Source organism: Thunnus thynnus, chromosome 6 (assembly GCF_963924715.1).
Source record: "Thunnus thynnus chromosome 6, fThuThy2.1, whole genome shotgun sequence".
NCBI lineage: Eukaryota > Metazoa > Chordata > Actinopteri > Scombriformes > Scombridae > Thunnus > Thunnus thynnus.
Genome location: NC_089522.1, coordinates 25,309,987 through 25,335,315, shown reverse-complemented (window position 1 = coordinate 25,335,315; position 25,329 = coordinate 25,309,987). Strand labels below are relative to the sequence as shown.

Here is a 25,329-nt window from a genome sequence, read left to right as displayed (position 1 = left end):
TTGAGGAATATGGATACAAGAGGATGAATAATTGAGGTAAGTGATTATTTTAGCATGTAGAGTGATGCAGATGCATGACTCTTGTTTGACAGGCATTAACGGCAGTGTTTTTAGTCTAATAAATACAAAATTCATGTGTTTTACTAAATAACAATGGAGTAGACATTTTACTACAGCGTACTGGCATCCCTTGGGTGCTCAATCAAGCCCAGTAATAATAAAGCAGTTACAATTATATATCATATTATTGTTATTATTAATTGTGAATATTGTTATACACATACTGTATTTAATAAGATCAATGAATTACTTTTATACAATCATTTGTGCAGTTAGTGCAGCTTCTCTTTTTTCCCCTCTAGTCAATCACATTGCTGCTTCTGTATATTTGCATTTCATTTTAGATATTTTTTTATTTGTATGTATTTATTTTTTATTTTTTATTATTTTAATTAAGATTTTCATTATAGGATTTAAATATATATACATACATATTCTTAGGATTATTAAAACAAATGTGACATTTATTAGTTGTCCAAAAATAGATCGTCATATATTTCAGGTTACATAAACAATATTTTTTATTATATAGGCTATTGTTATATAATACAATTATATAATTTTCATTCATACGTTATTTGAGTGGGTTTACATTAAATTAGGCTTGACAGAAATATCCACTGTAAGAAACTAGTATCCAGACTTCATCCAGCCTCTTTGTTCGTGTTGTGACTGTGCAGTTGAGTGTACAGTATGACTGTTGTATAAGCTGTGCTTGTAGGCCCGCGCACAGCCCAGACACACCACTAGATGACAGCACTGTCTAACCAATTAGCTTGTGAAAAAATAAAGCAATATTCCCAACTCCATATCGCAAGGATGTGGACTGTCCCTTCCTGTTTTAGTGCCGAGAGCCACCGTACCGACTCACACTGGAGCAGGAACACAGGCAGTCATAACGCGATTATGTCTGGATTTTCGCAGTGTTTGTCCAACACACGGAGTTGTATTTTCCATCGTGGGCTATACAGGTTTATTTATTAGTGGACGCTGTTATGTTATTCTATGGGTAGCTGGTAACATAGCAGGCCTGTTTATTGCGCTGCCAACCCTTGTTCCTTTCCTGTGTCAATGATTGTCCTCCCCTCACTCTCATGGCGGAGACTAAAATAATATATCACATAGACGAGGAGGAGACTCCTTATCTGGTCAAGCTGTCCGTTTCTCCAGAGAAAGTCACCTTAGCGGATTTTAAAAATGTCCTCAACAATCGACCGGTCAACAGCTACAAATTCTTCTTCAAATCGATGGACCAGGATTTTGGGTAAGTGGCCGCCGTCGGTGATTATTATTATTAGCCTGTTCGTCTGGCTTGACTCGCTATTTATTGTTGCAGTCCGCTTATTACAGGCCGTGATAGGCAACATCAAACGATGCTGGCTGCAACATTGTTACATGTGTGTAAAGTAGTGCCGTGTCTGTTTCCATGCTCCTGGCACCTGCTCATTATTACAGGCTATCCTGTGCGCAGTGGAGGAGACACATGAGTGTTTGAAGTGATACCAGATCTGTCCACAGTCTTAATGACGCAGCCCTGCATGTATTACACAGAGTCGGACCCCTGCTCCCCCCCACATTCATGTATATTTATTATAATATGTTAACCATGTGGAGTATACATGTCAGGGTAATGTTGAGAAAGCGTCCACATGTTCAAGTTCTCAGGTTTCATATTGTTTTGTTTGTGCTTTATTGTTGCATGTGTTTTTCCAGTATGGATTATAAGTAGATGACTATTTAAAAATACATATATATATTATTTTCAGCCACTTGTAGTAGCCCAGGATGATATATTTCTTTACAGACACATACAAACACACACAATGGACTGCAGGTGAATCCCAAGGGAATATGGCAACCACGAGTCAGTAATTGTGACTATTAGGTGTGCAGTCATGTAACCACCTTTTACATTTAATATGCCCCCGAGGAGGAGATCCGCCAAACACGACTACATACAGTTTGACACCGTATTAAAGACTGTGTTATTACAATGATGCTGAACTTGGAAGTTTTCAAACATACTAATTATAAATGCTGAAAGGGGTAATTGTGTTTGCCCACCCCGTCACATCCCCACAGCCCACTGGCCATTTGGTCATATATGTAGATGTATGATGTCCAGTTTTGTCATGTTAGAGATAGAGAAGTAAGATGAATGATTAAACTTACAGGCATATTTTAACTGCTGATGATGTGATAGGATTGTAAGATTTTCATAATTCACTGCAAGTCACGTGAAAGAAGTTTCTCACTGATGATAGAAATGTGAACTCATTTAGCAGAATGTGTCTATGTCCCTGTTTAATGTAACACATTTATTTATTTTTATGGTGAATTTTACCCCAGAAAGCCACAGGAACCACGGTACCTCTCCTATCTACTGGATGCTGGACGTTATGAATTATAGAAATATTTCCTCCCTCTTTCTCTCCTTTTATTTCTGTCTCTGTTCCTCTCTTTGTAAATCCCTTCCTGATTTTCAGGAGTTACACCAGGTTTACATAGCTCTGTAGATACAGGCTCTCTGATGGAGCCTTTACTTTTCTTCAGCTCTTGGTCACAGAGATCTACTTGTATCACGCCTCTGCTGAGGATGACATATTTGTGTCAGCGCCTGTTTCTCATTCCACAGTGAGTAGTCATACATTGGCCCACACACATTAACATCTAGCACTGTAATCGCAAACATGATTGGAGGAAATGCAGAGGCAGGCAGTGTCAATAGAGCCAAACGTCATACATTTCCACTGCAGCCTGACCTTGTGAGGGAAACTGGCTCTTCCTGGTGGCAGGCAAGGCTTGGTGCGCTGCTTTGTCCCCAGCCCCGGCTTCCTGCCTCTCTTGCACTGCAAGCCGGTCTGCTCACTGAGCCTCAGGTGATCGACAAGCAGATAATGGAAACAAACAAAGCATGTTTGCTCTCTCCATATGGAGACATAGCTCCATGTTGCTGAACACACTGCTACAGTAGGCTGACTGGCCCCTGCACGTGCATCAACAAAGCATGTTAAATTAGGCTGTGAATTGGACATTGTTAAACGACTGTGTTTCCACATAGGGCTGTTATACACTGATTAAAAAGGCGTCTCCATGAGCATTCCAGCCTTTGAGTTAAGGTTGGATATTCAGGCTCTGTGAATGCCGTATGGTATTGGCACAGTATGGAAGCAAAGCCAGTCAAAGACACAGAGGATAGCAGTGCTTTGTGGTAGCCATGCTGGCTGTACTGCATAGGCACAGACAGTATGGTTGCTGGAGAATTAGCAAGGGAGGAATAAGACTGCTGAGCAGAGAGGGAAAACATCAAATCCCTTGCAGTTATAGACAGTGTTTGAAATGTAAATGAGCAGTCAGTGCAAGGTCCTCTGTAGTAGACCCCCTGCTGTGCAGGAAAAACCAGCCATTTTCTTATGGGATTGCTGAACTACATTTGTGCCGGCCATATCAGCTGTCCAAGCAACGGCCACACAAATTCGATAAACGCTTTCCCCCGACAAACGCCCCGGCGTACCCCTTTACCGCAGTGAACATGTCATTTCAGTTTGCCTTTGGACTCGTATGTAACCATGGGCTGTGGCATTTCCGTTCGCACGACAGAGCGCAGCAAATTAAAAGATGATTGTTCTTTGTGCACGTTTTTTTTTTTTTTTCATAATGTTCATTCATTCATCAATATTCATAAGACAGGGAGCTAATTGAGGCTGGGTTGTTTTGAAGCAACCCACTTGGCTTTTTCAGAGACTTCAAGGTGATGATATGGCGTTTTGTCATTGCCAGTGGTGGCAAGTGGGTTTGAGACCTCACTATAATGCAAGTCACAGAGGCACTCTGGAGCTGAGGAAGCAGCCAAGCTGAAGGTCTGAAAGAAACAGTCTTGTTTGTGCCTCAGAAAACAGGGGGCTGGTAGGGGGATCTTTCTTCTGCTGAGGAAGTGATGCTGAGCCCCTGTAGTTTGTAGTTAGAGGACGGAAATCTGCAGCTTTTTGCACAAATGCACCACTGCCATACCTCACTTTTTTTTTTTTTTTTTTTTTAACTGTTTGAGGATTGTGGCAGGTTTGAAGGTTATACTGCACTTGGGTATCATAGCTTTAACAACAATGCTCTTACTGTGATAGTGACATTATGAATGGAAAACTATACACGTCTGAACATTATTATTATTGTGGTGTGAAAATCACATGATGACAGTATTAAATGTGCCAACAACAGGATGCATGCTATTCCTAAGTGTTTTCCAGATTGTTAAAGTTTAAATAACTGAGTCATACTGTGTCATATTGAAGTCTTGTATTTGACCACAAATATTTTGCTTCCCTGTTTATAGTATCATTAGCATCAGCCTACGAATGTCCTTGGACTGTTGTCCGGTCTTGGCTGGCTTCTCCTGCCCCTGGTTTCTGGTTTAGGCTGTAACTACCCAGCCCTCCTCTGTCTCTCAGAGCATAAACAAACACTTCTAATCTTCCCCAGCTACACAAATATCCCTAGCAGTGGAATATTCGGCGATCACCAGGGTAAATCTTGTGTCATTATCCTGTGAAATCTGTTAAGACCTATTTAAGCTGTCAGCTCTAAGAAGTCAGATCTGTGACAGCAGCCCACACCAGACGCTTCTCTAAACAGGGCTTACGGTTTGTATGCGTGTGAGTGTGTGTGTGTGTCTGTGCCTGTTAAAAGTTCAGGAGTGGAACTAACACTGCTCCTGATATCAGATGGAAGCTAAAAAAGAATGCAGGCCATGCTGATTTTACCACATGTTACAGACGTCATCTGTTATCATTAGAATTGTTTCTTGGCTCTTCTGGTTACACTTCTTGTAACAGACAAAGGGGATTTATTTTGCATGACAGTACTTTCAGTAACCATAAAAATACAGTTGCGTTGGTGAAATATGTGTGTACGCAAGTGGAACAGTCAACACGACTCCTGTCAAACATGAGGAAGAAGCGTAGCTGATATTTTATTTGTACGGGCCACTCCCACATCCTCACAAGTCACCTTACAGCTGGTTATGCAGCTTGAGAGAGAGAGAGAGGATGCAAACACTTCCTACCTAACAAGCAGCCGGCAGAGTCAGCCCTCGCCTCCCTCCCTTTTCCTCCCTGAGGTGGAACAGGCCACAGCAGCAGACTCTGTGGTCGTCAGTTCCAGCCACAAGGCTACGTTATCTCCGTCCACCACTCCCTGCAATACAGCTCCCACAGCAGCAGCGTGCACAAAAACACAACTAGCTTGGCTAATCATTTCAGTTGCAGGGAAGCTCTGGCAAACAACGACGGGGAGAAAAAAAAAAAAAAAAGCTATAAAGTAGCTGTCAGAGACACCCCTGCATAAAATCTTCTTAGGCTTTTCCTGCTGCTCTCGCGTCGTGCCTCTTTCTTTTCATGTTCCATGTTCAAAGCCAAAAAGCTAATGTGAGATCTCCACAGTTTCAGAAATGTTTGGTTGTACCGATTCATGGAAAAGCCGTAGCCACAAAAAAAAAAAAAAACATACATAAAGACATACAGGGAGTTATAATGGAAACTGGTGAATATATCAGGGTGCTTTAGCCCCATGTGTGTCAGTGTGTAAGGTGTAAGCCAGCTCATCTCCTGCCCCTCGGCTAGCTCCGGGCTTGATCTACTTGACACAAGTCTAGCAGGTGTGGTGACTGGGGGCTGCTGAACTATGTCCCAGAGGGTCAAAGGGTAACTGGAAGGTATTTTTGTAGGGAATTTACAGCCAAAGACGAACATACTGAAGGAGCCTCACACACAAGATGTCTCTATTAATACACTCTCCTGTGCCTTGACGCCTTGTTGTCGCAGCTCCGAGGCTTTTCATACCCACACAAATACACATAAAACATACCTATCTACCTACCTACGGTGGATGATTGTGACACCTGCACAGGTTAACTATTAGATCCATTCATTAGTGATTTATGGCCCAGGTTATTGCCAGGTTAAGCAGCCTTAATCACATGGATGGACGAAATGTAGAAAAAGACTGAGAGTGGCATCATCAAGCTTAACCGTGCTAGCAAGGGTGCAAAGCTGGTTGAAAAGCCATGTGGAAAATGTGACTTACAAAGCGTGAATGTCTCTCAGTATGTGTAGGCAGGGAAGGGAAGTGTCTCCAGGCTATACAGCATTGTGTTGTTGAGCTGACTGTGTCCTTTAACCTGACTGTATCTGTCTGCCTCGTTCCCCAGGGTCGTCAAAGAGGAGATTTCCGACGATAACGCCAAGCTGCCCTGCTTCAACGGGAGAGTAGTGTCCTGGGTAAGTGAGATGGATAATGTACCCGTGCTAACCCCTCTCTCCTGCCTGCATACCTGGCTGTAAAGCCTCAGCTCTAAGCAAAGATATGTGGAGCACTCATAGATCATGCAAATGTAGCCATGTAACGCCTCCACAGTGCTTTTGAAACACTCTTCTCCTTGATCTTACTGTTCAGCTGTATTTTATAGGTGTGAGTAATTCCATTAGATTTTAAAGTTGGTACAAAATACAATCAGAGGTGTCTGCGTTTGACTACTAAAACAAGATATCATACCATCAGTGCAATCTATCTATTGACTTCTGTAGCTTTATAGTGTTTTGTGATTATGGAAGATAAACAGTGTTGTGAGCTCAAGTGTCCCTTCAGGGATAATAAAGCATGTTAAATTAAATCAATCTGTCATGTTAGAGGAGGATTTACACCTTAATCGTTGGTCTATCATATGTGACAGAAGACACAGGTTAATGCTCTAGCTTTACATATTGATGGAAGAGCAAGAGTAAGGATAAATTACAGGCTGCACATTTAATCTACATAGTGGCTGTTTGTCTGCCTTTTTTTAAAATCCAGTATATAAATGTTACACTTTATTGATCCCAGTAATGAAAATCATTAGTTTGCATGCATCCCTCCACAGTGAGGTCAGAAGTCAGAACAGGCCACACAGTAGTGGCTGTAGAGTTGTTAGCGACTGTCTTGCTCAATAACACTTAAGCAGTGTCGATACTATCTAACAGCAGGGCTTGAAGACTCTACCATACCACGCTGCTGCTCAACAACCAGGTCACTCAAATTGATGCATCTTCCAGAATTCACCAGAATTACTCTGTGCACTAAACTAGTGGTTCCTATTTTCTTTAAACCAGAGCATTCCTGGTTTTTTGTCACTATAGATGATTCACAAAGATGGTGATAAAGTCGGTTTCAGTGTTTTTCATTTCATATTTTTAACATTTGCATTCAGTTTTACACAATAAGACTGTTCATAAATGTATATAAGGAGCCTGTAATGTAATTAGCAGAAATATACAGTTGTGTTTTTTAGGTGTATTTAGGCTACTTCAACCAACATATAGTTCTTGTTAATTAAAAGTATTAGTACCAGCAATATGCACCATGGTATTACTTGGTATTGGGAGAACAAATACCAGTAGATTGGCTGAGGAGTGCTGCTTCACGAATGCAGGTATCAAAAAACAAAACATATCATGAGACTAAAAAAAGGAGGAGAGAGTTTAGACTTGTATTTTGCTTTGTTATCAGTAAGTCATAACAAAAAAAAAACAAGACACACTGCTGTGCAAAAGTTAAAAAGTCTTAAATAAATGGGCTTAGCGCCTAGCCTACGCATTTCAACCCGGTCCTCCTCAGGGCATGTAAAAACAAGAGACAGCTCACGGATGCACCAAGGCTAGTGGTAATTACTTGGTATTGGATTGGAAAATGTATGAGGTCATCACCCCTTCATTAGCATTTCTTTGTTTACAGTGACAAATCTTTACATCATTATACCTGGCTGCTTAAAAGCATGTTGTGTGATAACTACTATGGCAAGCATGAGAAATTCAGCGTTTTAAGCTGCAGCATAAGCTTGCAAACAAATTAAAAATGTACTTAGCATCAATCTAAATGTTCATCATTTTGTGATGTGTTGAAACATTATTAAAACATGCAATAAAAATAGAAGTGAACAAATCTTGTGGTATCCTTAAGGCATCGCAGTACACCCACCTCTGCTGTTAAATGAAGGATAAATTGCTTAAACAGATTAGAGAAACCTAAGAAACATTCTATTGTAAATGTGCCTGATTCAGTTCTGTTTTTTTTTGCTATTGTACACTATGGAAAGTATGTAGGGAGGCAATACTGACCATATTAAGTGGATCGATATCAACCAGACATGACGGATCAACATTAAATGCAGTTTCTTCATCAATCATCATAAATTTCAGTGTTTCCACTCTCTGTTATATTCATTAAATCATGATAAGTTATCCACAGATCTACAGCAACCCCTGCCCTCATGTTACCTCACACAACATAATCCTATGAGCTCTGCACATTATAGAGAATTCAAATCAGGAAAAAGACGGCGCTGGTATCGGGATTGGTAGCTGGTATCGGGAGGAAAAAAAGTCGAATCGATGAGTCCCAAAAAGTATGGAGGTATTTCTCAGGCAGCTTTCCATAAAACTGGAGAGCCAAGAAGCAGAGAAAAATCTGCTCATTCTTAATGTGTTTCAAACAGAAAGCCAGTCAACAGACAGACACGGAAGATGATGGAGAGTGCAGAAATACTTTCAGTCTTTGAAATGGAGCAAAAAAAAGTAGCCCACAGGGTTCATTTAGAAATCTAGTGGCACTATAGTGACACCTGTGAATCCCGATGCTCGCGTTACAAAAATGCAATACAATTGTTGGTCTGTGCACGGCTGCCTGGTTTAACTTTCATTATTCTGGCTCGGATGAAAGGAGACTCGCTGTATCTATGGGTCATTGTACATCATCCTCTGTACTGACACGCAACCGTGTAAAAGCAGTGTGCTCTTTTAAGTTTCTATGTAGCTCCCTGTATTTCTCAAGTTGTTTATGCATAGCCACCAGTCATCTCTAGGCCTCTTTGCTGCATCTCATATCATATTCTTTCCTTATGTGCGCTGGTACACAAAGACATGTCTCTCTCTGCGGTGCCAACATGACTATATGTGTTTGTCTTTGAGTGTTGCGGAGTCTGCTGCGGTTGCGTTTGATCTCCTCTCTCCACACTATGGGGTCTATATCATTTGACACAATATTTATTATTGTTTGTGTTTCTCTCTAAGCTGATATATCTGCTCTATCTGAATCTTTTCTTCACTCCAACCTCTCTTTCAGTTGGTGCTAGCAGAGAGCGCCCACTCTGATGGAGGATCTCAGTGCACAGAAAGCCATCCCGAGCTGCCCCCTCCTCTGGAGAGAACAGGGGGCATCGGAGACTCCCGGCCCCCCTCCTTCCAGTAAGTAGGCTGATTATTGCTTGTCGTATATGCACGATTACACACACACAGGCATGTAGGCAGACGTACTCGAGCACACAATCCTGTGCACCGCGCGACCTTTTTATTTCACAGCACGCCATATGTGCTAATCAGAGTACGGATAGCTCATCCGAGACGTTCATCATCATCCAAGGCTCGTATAGGAGGTGTAGGTGGTATACGCCTGCGTGTGAATGTGGCATGAGAAGTGTGCTAAAGCTTAAGTGTGGGAACATACATGGGTGTGAGTAGTTTTCCCACTTGCGTGTATGATCCCTGCCGCCCACCCAGCCGTTGAGTGTAGCGTTAGTCCGCTCATATATGTAGAAATGATGCGTACGCTGCCAGTACTGCTTGATTCTTGAAATAGCCTTCACAGCATAAACATCTTCAGGCAAATGCTGGCGCTCAGTGAGGCGCATTGTATTCATTCACTCAGAGCATTCATCCATACTCGCTTAATAAAGGCACATGCGGCCCGAAAACACATCGGTGCCTAAAAGCTCAGAAATGGAGAGTTTCTCGACAGCCTGATGACAAATACCTGAGCCCAGACTTTGACTTCAAACAGGCAGATTGGAGAATATCACTGCACTTGCTGAGGAGAGGTCCCGAGCTAAATATAGCTAGAAGGGCTGGGAGCAGTGGGGGCAAGGGTTGTTGCCATTACAGCGCTGGAGCAATATGGCTGAGGCTCTATATTGAGAACATGCAATCTGTCATGTCTCAGTGTATCTCTTTATCCTGTGTTTGACATCTCAGCTCGCTTTTGCCCTCTATGGGCTGCTCCCTGCTGTTTGGCTGTCAGCTGTCCTGATGATTTTATTGTTCCCAGTCAGCTTTCACAAGGACTACTGCCACCTTGTGGATCAAAACGACAGAGTACCGACCCCACGTCATTTCCCCCCACCCTCTCTCACTCACTCTCCCTTTCTCTTTCCCTCTTTGAGTCAGACAGGCAGGCCTTTCTCTCAGAGAAACAGCATGGTGAATTCCCTATAGCGAACCTCCTCTCTTTCTGAAATGAATCCAGTCTTCCAACCCTTTACCGCTCTCTGTAAATAGCTAGAATATTATTACCACTTCATTTTCTCTTTGTGCTTTATTCATGCATTTCATGTGTTTGTCGGCGTGAATGGGTCTATTTGATGAGCTCACAGAATAGGTGTTTTGGGCTGAGAATGGACACAACTGATGTGCTTCTGCCTGGTAATCCGGATTAACGGACATTAAAAGCACCCATCTCCATTTCCCAAGAGGGAGGGAGACGCGATTGGCAGAAAAGGGGGTGGGGGGGGGGTGGGGGGGGGGAATTGAAAGGGGGTTGCATTTGTTCACAGCTGCAGCCTAGCGCCTTGGATAATCTCCCCCCCCGGATCAACAGACCTGCTACGCGGCTGGTCAGCAGCCACCGACAGCCTGACAGACAGACAGACAGACAGACAGACAGACAGACAGACAGACACCGCAAACATCAAAACATTACACAGCTTTCCTATCGCGACTAATAAAAACGTATCTAAACTATGCATCCTCAGTGATATTTGCATACGTGCACTGACCTGTGCTGGTGAAGCTCAGCCCAGGTGCGCCCATTAGTGCTCCGTAGCAGAAGCGTGTAAGCATGCCTCATTGAGCACTTCATCCCGCTGAGTGAACACAGCAGACACAGCGTCCTGTCTGCTCTTGTGTTTTTAATTTGCATCGATCATCCCTACGTCGCCGCCGAGGTGTGTAGGAACATTGTTTTTTAAACACGGTAGGATGATGTTTGTGCACATGTTTGTTGTTTTTCATGCATCTTTTCTTCTGTTTATACACTCTGAATATGACACTTTGTATTGGAGCATGTGCATGAACGCATGAAAGCGCCTGCATGCGAGCGCAATTATTTATGCAGGTGTAAAGTACGTGTTGCGTACATGCCTAAGTGCGTGTGACAGACTGACAGGATTGAGTAGAGTTCTCACTGGCCTCAAGTTTCATAGGTGCCCGGTGGCTGTGTAAGTCCCTTAACCCCGGTGCCTGAGGCCACGGTGTCTCTAGCCCTCTGACAGAATAGCAATCTGCTCTCCGGAACCCCCAGACCCCGAGTAAACAGGCCCGCTCGCTGCTCAGCCCACACCTGATCTACCACTTCTCGCTTCTTTTTTTTTTATGTGATCTGTCATTCTCTCCTCTCTGTCTCTCTCCCAATCATGCTCCAGGCACCATCTGGGCTTTCAATAGGTCTCATTAATGCCAGTATTGTCCAGAATGGCTCCCTCTCAGGGTATCTGGTCATTAATGACACTTAGTGAAAAACACATCACATACCGCAGAACAATGAAACTGCTATTTTGGCCAGAGGGATTGAATTTGAAACAGTGTCATAATATGAGTTGCATATTCCCCTAAGGCTAAATGGCAGGCAAACAGATATTATAACAGACAGTATATTGTAGCTGGGATTATATTCAGGAGAGATGGTCACAAGCTGGCTAGAGAATTAATTTGAAAGAGTTTCTGTATGAGAGAGAGAGAGAGTGTGTGTGTGTGTGTGTGTGTGTGTTTCGTACATCATTATGAATCCGACTGAAGTTTTCCGACGTGTGTGTTGCAGTGCCAACGCAGTGAGCAGTCGTGATGGCCTGGACACCGAGACGGGTACAGAGTCCCTCCTGAGCCACCGCAGAGAGCGCGAGAGAGAGCGCGCGCGGAGGAGAGCTCGAGAAACAGAGCGTGAGTACTATCAGCGAGGAACAGATGGATCCTAAAAATGCAATTATCTTGTCATTTCCAAGTTATTACATTTCACTGCCTCTTACTCAACACTTACTTCCCCGCTCTGCTCAAGTCACTCAAAAAAAAAAAAAAAAAAGGTGGACACGTACAAAAAAAAAAAAAGACCCCCAGGGATCACATGGTGCATATTGAACTTGAGCTATGTGTGAGACCGAGAAACACATAGATATCCAAATTCTCGGAAGAAAGTCAAAAATGACACTGCATGTCAAAGACCGATACTGGAATTCGCTGTCTTGCCCAATAATTGTCCTTCTTCTGTTTCCTGTGTGCGCCTCAGGTTTACGGTCAGAGGCTGTTTTCCACTCGGCAGTCAGACTCCGATCTTGCAGGATGATTATACCCTGTCAGAGGACATTAGTGTTGTGTGAAATATCAGAGGAAAATCTGTTGCTGCTGCTATTGTTGACATATTAATGTCGACATCGATGCTCTACCTGGAAAAGCAATTTGTTAGGATCTCGATTTTAAAAGCCCCCAAGAACTTTTATCAAGTGCAAAAACATCTGCTTTATTGTTCAGCTCGCTGAGGTGTTTTGGCACTCGACTGCAGTCAATTCAATGAAGATCACTTTGGTAGGGGCAGGGCGGCTTCCTCTCCTCTACGGTCTCTATGTTTTTAATAAGAAAGCTTTGCTAGGCAACATCACATGTCTGCACCGTCCACGACGAGAAAACAGGGTTTACTGGTGCTGCAGGAGAAGGTGGGTTTTTGTTATCAGCGTAATCATACCTGCGATGTTTGGATATATCCACTCCGTTCTGTTCATGTTCTTGTCACACAGACGTTTTGAGATGAGTTTGTGTTTTTATGGCAGGAAGTAATAAACCCGCAGCTCCTAATGCTTGTAGTCTGCTGTTGTTTTCATGCGTACAGCAAAGCCAGTCTCCCCTCCCCGTGTCCTGTCTTCACAGCAAACCTGGCATCCTGAGCTCAAGGCTCATTAACCAAATACTCATTAATTTATGTGTTGCAATTAGTATCACAGAGTATCAGCATCAGGTTATGGTTGTGGAAGATTTGTAACTGTCTTTCATGCTGGAAAGAAATTTGACTTTATCATAGCAGGATAACCGCACAGTCGTATCCATTGATTTCATTGTGATCTCATTCTTGTGTATCTTGTGCTCTTGATTTGGCACAAGACGTATCGTTGGCACTCACTATGCCGGATCCACTGCTGCTAGCTTCCAGCCGCACATCTGTTGTTTTGTGTATGATTCGGAAATACCTCATGACTAATGAACTTTGCGTCTGTCCTCTATCCTCCTCTGTGTTTACTGACTTCAACACGAATCAGACACCTATTGCAGAACAGAGAATTAGAGCAGGTCATGTATTCCTCCCCCCACCCACACACACACACACCCACCCACACACACACACACACACACACACACACACACACACACACACACACACACACACACACACACACACACGTGTCTCTTTCTCTGTTTCTTCACCTCGTGTCTTCTTGTCTGCTAGTTTGTTAGCTCTAATTAAGTGAAACCATCAGGGGAATCGGGTGTGTCCCTCATGGTCTACAAGCAGTTTGGTGGCTCATAAATCTAGCAGGCAAGACCCAATAAAATCCAATTCAATTTAGCTGTGGTGGCGCAGCGGTTCCTGTCGCAGTCATACGGTCTGGATGTAACGACATATGAAGAAGGAACCAGTATCCCTGCGTCTTTACCTCACTGCCCGCAGCATCCGCAGCAGGAATTTCCCTGTCACCTTATACACACGCTTCAAGTGATTCTGCCTCAGTGTGAATGCTAGCTGTTTTTACAATGATCACTTAAAGTGCTCAACCCTTGTAAACATATCCCCTCTTATTTTCAGTCTGCGCTGTAGCGTTTGAGATTGAATGGATGAATAATGCAGCAGTTGAACATTTTAGGAGGGTGAACAGGTGTAGGACCCCGAGGGCAGCTGAAGTTATGGGATATGATCTGTTCCAAGGCCACCAGGTGCTTCTGTATCTTAACCTGTTGTAAGACAAGACTCCCAATATTCAGTTATAACATTGTAGCAGAGAACATTTAATACCCTACGTTGCATTAAGCATTATGCCGTGCAGCACTGCCAGGATTTCAAGGTTGAGGTCAAAAAAGACATGGTTAAGCCAAAGCACTTATGTTTGTATTAAAGTATTAGCACAAAGCACAAAAACAGCTGGTGAACTTAAACTCTCCTCTGAAATGAAAAGTATCGTGAAATTCATTTTTGTGATGTCGATGAAAGCGTTCGGCCTTTTAATAACCCTGATGGGTGTTTTCACCTGAGGCAGAGATGGGAGAGGACAGCACATCATCTCAAATCTCATATTATGTCTCTCTGTTTTTGGAGAATACCGTCGTCTGATTGGTCAGGGACAGATTAGCAGTCATTCTATAGCTGCGTGCCATTGGGAGGAAGGGAGGAGGCAATACTTTCTCCTGACTCTCAGCTCACTTTCCCTTTGCATCGGATGAAGGCAGACTGTCGGCTGTGGTGAGAGGGATTTGTTGTATAACTTTATGTCTTTTGATATGACATTTGAATTATGTTAGATGATACATGTGGTTAGATTTTTTTTGTTTTTGTGGTTACCTTAATGCAGCTCATTATTCAAGTCATTCTGGTGTAATTATGGAAAGTTTAACAATAAGTACTCTTGCTTTGCAGTAAGGAGACAGTTATACTGTACATGTTGTGAGCTTTTATAGGGTGATAACCACCAACGGAGACTTTTAACTTTTATCACATTGTGGGTTGTGTATGTATTCATAGATCATTAATACAACATTAAACACTACATGCATTTTTTTACAACCAGTTTATAATATAAAATGTCACAACCTTTGAAAAGGTCACGACTGCATTGTGTCCAGTTTCACTTGTCTAACCAAAAAGTCATTTGACACTGCTGTTGAGTCATAGCAGTCACTCACTTACTTCTTACTTGCTACTCTTTGTAGAGCATGTTTATGCTTATTCCCTATTTTTGTCACTGCCTCTATTGTAGATAAGCTGTGAAGCCTGTCATCGGCCAGCCAGTGGGCAGAGACTGTCTGGGGCTCAGGCTGGGTTTTAGAGAGCGACTAGCACAGACGGAGCCGAGCACAAAGTCACAGATTTCAGTCTGGCTTGGTGAACCTGCATACTTGTCTTTTTTTTGTTTTGTTTTTTCTGCTATGGCAGTCTTCAGAGCGTGGGAGGAAGTATTTGTGTGAATCCTGACAGTGGATGTCCCTCTGCTGATTGAGTGCTTATATGCTGTAGCTCAGCTTTCATAAAAGCAGCTTTTTTGGGGCGGAACTAGCAATGGGAACTACCACATTGCTGGAATGTTTTGCTTGCTCTCGGCGAATACGCTCTCTGCCACGCCCTCTTCGCCTTATGAGACCTTTCCAACCAATCCGCTGTTATCCTGAGACAGCACCACCTCACTGGCAATGTACGTATGGAGATGGACAGGGGTAGTCATAAGAGTTGTCTTATCTGTCTGGTAGGAAGTATATTCATGTAGATGTGTGTACAGTAAGACACTGTGTTGAAAATAAATCTCAAGTATTTTTCTTCAACAATTTCTAACTTTTTCATGTAAATAACTGTTGATGCTTTATCTGTCATTACTTCCACTCACCTAAATCACACTTCTGTTTTTCAGTTCATGTCGGTATCAAAGGTTAATGCTCCTCTGTTGTTTCTGTCACTGTCGCTCAGATAACTATGATCTTTTTTGCAATACTGCCAATCTCAGTAACTCTGACTTTCCACCCTTCCCGGTTGCTCTCTCTCCCTCTGATCTGACCCCGCGCTCAGCAACGTTAACCTCTCATCTGACTCACTGCTGCTCTGCTCTTTCTCTCACCAGTCCCTCGCATCAACGGCCACTCTAAATCAGAGCGCACTGCAAGGGACTCGGCCATGGGTTATGACAGCGCCTCGGTAATGAGCAGCGAGCTGGAGTCCAGCTCGTTTGTTGACAGTGAGGAAGATGAAGATGCTAGCAGGTAACATACTACACTCACATCAAAATGTGTCTCTGATACATCAAAACACTTAAAGCAGTAGCTTTTGTTTATTTCTGAAGCAACAGTTTCTTATTTATTATTTAATTTATTATTTATTATATTATTTATTTAATTTATCTGAAGATTAAAATGTAAAAATATAAAATCTCGAGACTTTTTTTTTGAGACTCTATTCTTGAGTTGATTTTTGAGACTTTTTTCTTGAACATGATGTATTTTTGAATTAGTTCTGGTTGATACAGGAGTGTATTACATATTAAGTTACTAATTGGCAATTTTCAATTAGCAGTATACGTACTGTATGTCAGATCTAACTGAGTTTTGACAGTAGACTTACTCAATATAAAAAATATTATTCTTATTCTCATCATATTTTTATCTCCTCTCCCTTCCTTTCCATGTCGTTATTTTTCCTCCTTGTCTCTGTGTGTTTCAGGCTCAGTAGCTCCACAGAACAAAGTTCTTCATCACAGCTGATGCGCAGACACAAGCGCCGCCGACGGAGGCACAAAGTGGCTAAAATAGACCGGGTGAGCATCTCTAAGACACATCAACTCCCGTGCTGAGATTGAAATTGACACTGAGTGTGAGAAACAGATGAAAGAGCTGATTGATATAGACCTTTATAACGTGCCTCACTCATTGTATTGTCTCCCTGCTTCTCCAGTCTTCATCTTTCAGCAGTATCACAGACTCCACCATGAGCCTCAACATCATCACCGTCACACTTAATATGGGTAAAACTGATATTTCCATAACTATCATTTATTTTAAAGAAATTTACACACCAGAGTTTAATGTGTGATTTTTTTTTCCATGCTTTCTCCCTGACAGAGAAGTACAACTTTTTGGGTATCAGTATTGTCGGTCAGAGTAATGACCGGGGAGACGGCGGCATCTACATCGGCTCTATCATGAAGGGAGGAGCTGTGGCTGCTGATGGCAGAATAGAGCCTGGAGACATGCTCCTCCAGGTACACTGACAGATCCTTCCAGTTTTACATTATGAATTAGTATCATCATGAATTTAGTGGGGCTGCAAATAACAATTATTTTTATTTTCCAGTAATTTTCAGGTTATTTTTTTTAGATTTTTAGATTAATTGGTTTATAAAATATCAGAAAATACTGAAAAATGTAAGTTACCAAGGTGATATCAACAATTTGTGTTGTTCAACCTTAATCCCAAATCTAAAGATTAGGGCTTCAACTAATGATTAATTTCAATATCTCAATCCATTGATCAGTTGTTTGGTCTACAAAATGCCACAAAATGCCACAAAATGCCACAAAGTTTTGATCACCATTTCACAAAAGTCAGAGATGCAAACTCAAATGTCTTGTTTTGTCCTGATCAACAGTCAGCAACCACAAAATATTCTCATTTAAGAAGCTTGAACCAGAGTATTTCCACTGAATTTCCACATTTTTCTACATTCAAAATAGTTGCTGATTCATTTTCTGTCAATCCACTAATTGATTAATCGACAAATTGTTGCAGCTCTACTAAAGATATTCATTTTACTGTCTTATAAGATAAAGAAAAACAGCGAATCCTCAATTTTGAGAAGCTGGAATTAGGGAATGTTTGACATATTTGCTTGAAAACAACGTGAAGGGTTAATCAATTATTAAAATAGTTATTAATCTGTGGATTAACTAATAATTGATTAAGTGACACATTGTTTCAGATCTACATTTTTGTGGTGAACACTTATATTCATGGCAAACCAGATATATTCAGTTTAGATATATTCATGTCATTACATCACTTTGGAGTTAGACAGAAACTGGCTGCTGCTGTCTGTACAGTTTGAAAGCTGAACGTGACACATAAGAAAATTACTGTATGTCTGTCTGGGGTTTCGTGACGTATTAATAACCACAACGCTCTACTCACTTCCGCTCCTAGACGCTTTTTTTTAAAAGTTGTAAATCTGCCTCTCCTTTTCCTTCCTGTTATTGCCTCTTTGATCTCTGTGTGACACCGCCCACTATATCACACATGATGGCTGATAACAATTTCTGGTTACACAATATAAGTTTTATTTTGACTGTGTATCTAATAGAAAGCAGATTCAGATTTTCAGGCATCTTAAGGCCTAATGTGCACGAACACCTCTGCAGAGCTTCAAAATAATATTCCAATCATTAAAATGCATTTGTATATTTATGTATTTTGTTGTCTGTCGACCAGGTGAATGACGTCAACTTTGAGAACATGAGCAATGACGATGCCGTGAGAATCCTAAGAGAGATTGTCTCAAAAACAGGGTAAGAACAGTCAAAGCAGAACATACAACTTACTCAAACCAACTACTGAGCTTTGTGATTATTTTCACTCTCTGTTGGAAAATTATCACATTGAGATAGTAATCTCACATTTCAGACTAACACATCAATCAGATAAGATGCTGTGTGTGTTTTTTAGTAACTTGTGGTGACTTGTATTCAAGCTGAAAAACACTAAATGAGTTGATGATAGAGTTGAAAAAGTCAGGTTCTTAAATGTCAGTCACCAATCTCACACATCTGACAGCTTTGTGATACAAAGTAATGTGATTAGTAAGGTGTAGTAGACAGAAATCTGTTCACTCCTGTTTGTTGTATTATTTTGCTCAATGAAACTTTTCTTCTGTGTCTTTGGTCTTTTAAAAAATTTGGGATTTTCTGTTCTCTTCTCCAGTCCTATTAGTCTTACTGTTGCCAAATGTTGGGATCCGTCACCACGAAGCTACTTCACTATCCCTCGTGGTAAGACATACATTACTGCTATATTTCATTGACATATAAAATGTACATATTTTGCCATATCAAACTTATTGTTCCAGGTTTGAAGTTGTGTCATTTATCAAAGTTGTCTCAACGTTCATTTGTTCAGCTGAGCCGGTGAGACCCATCGACCCCGCAGCCTGGATTTCACACACCACCGCCCTGACAGGACCTTACCCACACTACGGTAAATACCACCAACCGCCAGCTCCATCTATGAAACATCTATTTTTTTCCCAACTGTCATAATTATCACAAACTTACTGAATGTTAAGTTCCTGCTTGTCAATATTTTCTCACAATCTCTCCTCCCGTCTCAGAGTTTGATGACTTGCCTCTATCTACAAGTAAAACGGACATGGCAACCATCGTCAAGGTGATGCAGTTGCCCGACTCTGGCCTAGAGATTCGAGACAGAATGTGGTTGAAGATAACCATTGCTAATGCTGTTATCGGTAAGAAAGGCTGGGCTGTGTGGGCACGCACGAAACTGAGAGCAAAACTTTGTTTCACGTGAATTAAGAGTAGGGGTTTTTTTTTCTTAAAGTGATTTACTGTAACAAATGCTGGCAGGTTGGAGATCCACTCATATTTGTGGTATATGCATGATTAACCTCAGTGCTGTGTAAGTGGAATAATTTCCCATTTCCTCTTTTAAAACATTGCAACAGAGACGCATAAAGAAGTTAACTGGAATATTTGTTATCTCAAATCAAGTAATTTCTTTTTGGCAGTTAATCACTAAATACAAGAAATAGCATCAACCTAATTATTTTTTTTCAGTCACCAGCCACCATCTAAGTCTGATCCCTGAAAAGTATCAAGCATTTTGGAATTAAACCCACCAATTTTATTCAAAGTTCTTGCAACATTGTGCTGCTTGTCTAACTTTAGCCACTGTGGCCACTGTGGCTGTTGTGCATATCAATAGTATTTGTAGCATCTGTTCAACCCATTAGAGCAGGAGCCTACATGTCTGTCTCTATGTGTGTTTGTTGCTGTGTCAGGTGCTGACGTGGTGGACTGGCTTTACTCCAGAGTAGATGGATTCAAGGACAGGCGGGATGCAAGGAAGTACGCAAGCAGTCTGCTGAAACATGGCTATCTGAGACACACCGTCAATAAGATCACCTTCTCCGAACAGTGCTACTACACCTTCGGGGACCTCTGCCAAAGTATAGCCGCTTCTCTTAGTGTGTCAATGCAACTCCATTGTTTTTTTTTTTTTTATGAATAGAGGGTTTGTACTAAATCTTTCCCTCTCTGTTTCTGTTTTCTCTCCAATAAGACATGGCATCGCTCAATTTAAATGAGGGATCCAGCGGCGGAGGCTCTGAGCAGGACACTCTGGCACCGCTCCCTCCCACCAGCAACCCCTGGCCCCTGGGCGGGCAGCCATTCCCCTACCCTCCCTTTCCCTCCGCACCCCCCAGCTTCCCGCCAGGATACTCAGACCCTTGCCACAGTTTCCACAGTGGGAGTGCAGGCAGCCAGCACAGCGAGGGTGAGCAATGACAGGGAGGGGCAAGATGGGCCTTTGAATTTTCCATTTTATTAATTCATGTGATAATTTGACTCAATATGCAACATGACATTATCCCTAATCTAAGTATTCCTGGCATATGACGCCAGTATTAACAAGTGTCTGACTCATGCTAATGTTAGCTTTTCTGGCTTTCTGGGCAGGAAGTTGACATTGGATTGCATTTTTCATTCTGTGTATTCTAAAACGCGTCCTGTATTGTCAAGGTCAATCATGAGCATCTTGAGTCATGCAGCGGACAGCTCTGCAGTACTGGGTGTGTACACAAAAAAAAAAATCCGATCAACCATGTGATTACAAATCTCAAGCTTGAAATAATCAACACCGAGTCCATCCCTCTCCATCAGTTCTCAAATGATCCTTTGTTTTCATCTTGAATCAAAACCGTGATAGTGCTTTGTGTTGCTACTGCATGGTTTTTGATATCTGCATTGAGGGAGAGTGGAAAACTGGGGGGTTTTTATACACATGTGGGTGGCTGTGATAGTGTGGTTGTAGTACACATTTCAAACCAGGCAGTCCAGACAGATAATGGTAAGTTACATGTTACCATCTATCAGTTTAATTCTCATTGTTTTTAGTGATTCATCCAAACATCGTCATATCTTGCTTTCAGCCAGTCGTCACGCTTTCAGTTGGTGTATCTGCAACCTTTGAAACATGGAAGGACAGATAACAAAGAATAGCGTTGCATTTTTTTATTTATTAAAATTATAGTTTGTTTCTTTCGGCACTTCCCAAACAGGGATTCGTGGGTAATTATGTGTCTGCCTGCGTGTTTGAATGACTGCATGTGTGCATTTTTGAGGGGCAGTTTTCCCATAACTTGAAGATTTTTTTTTAGTTAGATAACAAAGAAAGGACTAACAACAGGGTGTAACAGTAGCTATGGGCTCACAGGCCAGATATAGTACATTAGGTAGCTGGGAAGGGCTGGGTTGGGAGGTGTGTGTAATTCTGTTGTTCCCTCTGTTTCTGCTGGGCAACGGTAGACTGAAGGAGGAGGTAGTCCCAGGACACTGGGGGAACCGGTAAGCCTGCTAACCCCCCTCTCCTCCTCTGTTCCTCTCCTCTCTCTATCTTACCATTCATCCTCTATTCTTTTCCTCCTCTCTCTCTCCACCTATCATAGCTTTTTTTTTTTTTTTTTTTTTTTTTTCCTCCGCCCGTCCCATGCGTCTCCCGTCATCCGTGTGTATCCTGTGTGTGACTCTCCTGACAGTCCATTCTCCCTCTGTGCACCTCTGGGCATGCATTCGTACTGTGCTGGGAGGTGCATGATGCAGGATGATCACTCTGAGGCTTGTGCTATCATTCTCACTGATAGGGGGCGCTCATGCACCACTTTACCCAGTACTGTTGGACTCATGGAAGTGGAGACTTGGAATGTTTCATTAGGAAACAGTGTGGTACACCTCTATCAGTGTGTATTACCAGCATTGAGAAGTGAAACACCTTTTTGAACAAAATTGACACTGTGAATATAAAAACTTGGTTACAAAAATCTGTCGTGTTATTCTGCATTATCCACAAAGTGCTGTGTAATAGTGTCTTTCTGATGCAGGTGTATCATGATACATTTATACTCTGTGAATGTTTCAGTGTTTGTATGAAGTCCATGGTATTAGTTAGTGGAACTTGGGGAAGAAACTTTGAGATAATCATGTTTGCCCTTGACCTTTGACTCTTGCTAGATTGCGTAAGAAAATGACATCTAGTCACACCTTAAACAAAGTGTGGTACAGTATTTAATTTATATGAATACATTTTACAGTATATTGAGCAAAAGAATATCTTTTGACTAATAACATGTTCGTGTGATGTATGGCGTCTGTTGCGGTTCAACAAGGCTTCATTAAGCTTTTATAATATATTTTGTTTAACGTGTGACCATCTGCCTCCATATTAATCAGTAGCAAAACCAGCTGGTCTGAATCAGCTGTAACTCATGACTTGGAGCTGCTGACTGTGTATTTCTGATCATGTGCTTAGACTACTGTCAAGACCAAGCTAAAATGTCAGCATTTTTTTTCCTCCCCCCTCTCAACAGGAAGCCGAAGCAGTGGATCCAACCCCAGCGCAGGCAAAGGTAGACGCTCCTCCCCACAGGAGAAGGTTCACAGGTCAACATGCAGCGAATCAGAGCCAGGTGTCCGTGGAGGGAGGCGCGGTGATAGGTCCGCCAGCCAAATGAGCCATCACAGCCATGCCGTCTCCAGTCACAGTCACGCCCGATCAAGTCTAAGTCACAGTCAGTCACACAGGAGCCACTCTCTCTCACAGAACAGCCATCCCTCTTTCACCTACAGCCACGCTCCCTTCACCCAGCCAGGGCCAGGCTCCTGTGCCCACAGCGAGCGAAGCCATGCCTCCTCCTACGGTCCCCCAGGCTTGCCTCCTCCATATTGTCTGGCCCGCCTGGCCCCTAAGACCTCAGTCAGCAGCAGCACACCACCTGGAGCCCCTCCTGGGAGAGAGTTAGCAGCCGTTCCTCCTGAGCTCACCGCCAGTCGCCAGTCCTTCCAGCATGCTATGGGCAATCCCTGTGAGTTCTTTGTTGACATAATGTGACAGGACAGTGCCTTTAAAACTCATCGAGCACAAAACAATTCTCCCTGAAACCCACTCAGTCCCTTCTCTCTCTCCTCTCAATCTTTTGTCTCTGACCGCCTCTAAATTCAGAATGTAGACACTGACTGGCCCACTACCTACCCCACTGCTATATGTCTATCCCTCTGATGTTTAAGCAAAGGAATATGGGCAGCAAGAGCACAACAGGAGGGATTGGTCTCACCACGCAAGCACTGGTCCTCTGTGGCTGAAAAAACCCTCTTTTGTATTGACGTGACGTGTACAGTTTGTGAAACGTGAGTGGTATTCAATGTGGTGATTCTTTAAAGCTGCCACGCAGACATTCACGGGAATGTGTACTCTACCTAGGATATTTTCTGTTCTGCAAGACCTTTAAGCTGGCTGGGCCTGGATCTCAATCCCCCAGACCCAGACCACCGACTACATCTCGCACTTAGGAACATTTCTCTCGGCCTATAACTTGGACTGGATATCCTGACTCATGTCTGTGCATACTGATAAAATTTAGCACGTTACACCAAACGTCTGGCCCCGTGTCCTTCATGCTGTGGCATTGCCACTGGCTTATTTAGCTCTTACCTGCCAACTAGTAAAACGCTAACCTTGATCAGTTCACGATTGGTGGATTTCTTCAACTTCATAAGGGAGGCCCTGTAGCCAGCCATTAGTTTAACTAGGCTGCATATTGCATGACTGTCTCAACTGCTTTAAAGAAAAGAAATTTTATTAATAAATATTGTTTAAAGTATTACCATTATTGGGGGGAGGGGTCGCCTCTTGCCAATGTTCTAAAGGAAGAATCCATACACTGGATGATTTTTGTGATGTTATTTATGTGATCATGTTGCATTGATGGTGTCATACTTTGTCTACCACGGCTGACTGACAGACAATCAGACATCACCCTTTGTGAATCAGTGGCCAGTTACCACTGTCTTAGCTGTGCTTTGTCGAATGTATCATTATTCCTGTCAGTGATTGAACCCTGACATTCATAACACTTTGGTTTAAACACTTTTAAGTAAGCAAATCAACTTTGCAAACCGGATTGCAAACAGTGGACACCCACCACAGCTGTGAAAGCAAATTCAAAGGGTTGACATAAGGTAAACCAGCTTTGTCTTCTTCGTAGCGAGTGTGAGCTTCGATAAAAGTCAGTGCGATAAAAGCCAAAGCCTCACACTGTGTGGTGGATATTTACTTATGATGTAGAGGCCGTCTATGATGTAGATCTCTTCATGATATCAGACACTTCTCATTTTTTGACTACAAAGTGACTTCAAGGGGAATCCTGCTCATCAGATTCTGATACCCTTGCAAAACAATGGCAAACCCCTGTTGTATCTACCTAAAATATAGCTACAAGAGGGAAATAACACACACACTAGTTTTATGAGCACTTTTCCCATTTTGTCTCTCCCTCCCTTTAGTATGAAACACTGTTTGCAATCAAAGCTCTCTTTAATTTTGTTTCTTTACAAAAGAAGAATAAATTGTACATAGAAATTTATTATATATATGAATAAAAATATATATGTTCAAATTTTTGTCTGCATTTTTTATGATAGTCACCTGTAACATTTTATTTGCAGTCTTACACACTTGTGACTAAAACATCTCACTCTTAAATGCTCTTTTTTTTTTTAGCAGGGCCACTAGATGGAGACATTCAATTTAATTTACATCTACTTATATCACATGAGTAGGTATTGCTGCAGGCCTTTCAAGTAAGCACAAGTATTTAAAATATTTAATTCAACGAGGTGGTTATTTCTCAAAACTGGATGGTGGCCATGTGCTCAATATGTAGATAACTATACTTGATATAGATGAACTTTTAGAAGAATGATATTACCACAACATCAAACGTGTCAACCACACCACATTTGCTTAAAAGCAACAGTTAACACCCCTGAGTGGAACTTCCGAGCACCAGCGCTTGTGCGTGTACTTTCCAAGTGGGCTGACGTTACACTCAGGCTCAACTGTATAGTAAAACCAATCATAATAGACCCTCTTGTCTGCTTGACCCACTAACCACAGATGATGCGATGTCACATGCCCCCACGAGAGATGTTTGTCAGGAAGGAAGTTATATCAAAGCATTCTAACGACACCCTCGCAATGCGTAGGCAGGTTAGAAAATACCCTACTAAAGAAACAGCCCTCAAGAGTATGGTGCTACTTCAGTGGTCTAAATAATCTTATTACAGAGCATACAGTGAAAAACTTAATCTAAGATTGACTCTGACTTCTGTCACAACT

The 25,329-nt window shown here is 42.2% G+C and overlaps 1 protein-coding gene across 2 annotated transcripts; it reads left to right on the top strand.

The window, feature by feature from the left end:
* Window positions 1-887: 887 nt before the first annotated feature.
* On the top strand, window positions 888-24,607 carry LOC137184843 (segment polarity protein dishevelled homolog DVL-1-like). Of its 2 annotated transcripts, XM_067592915.1 has the most exons (15): window positions 888-1,324; window positions 6,263-6,332; window positions 9,208-9,329; window positions 11,953-12,071; window positions 15,998-16,136; window positions 16,594-16,687; window positions 16,825-16,894; window positions 16,992-17,131; window positions 18,355-18,431; window positions 18,844-18,911; window positions 19,039-19,116; window positions 19,250-19,384; window positions 19,937-20,104; window positions 20,218-20,433; window positions 22,523-24,607. In XM_067592915.1, exons 1-15 carry the CDS (start codon window positions 1,155-1,157, stop codon window positions 23,041-23,043), a joined length of 2,187 nt encoding a protein of 728 aa, XP_067449016.1. In that variant the 5' UTR covers window positions 888-1,154; the 3' UTR covers window positions 23,044-24,607. The 2 variants fall into 2 exon arrangements, with proteins under 2 accessions (XP_067449016.1, XP_067449017.1); XM_067592916.1 differs by lacking the exons at window positions 888-1,324; window positions 6,263-6,332; window positions 9,208-9,329; window positions 11,953-12,071 and adding an exon at window positions 12,085-15,577.
* The last annotated feature ends 722 nt before the right edge of the window (window positions 24,608-25,329 follow it).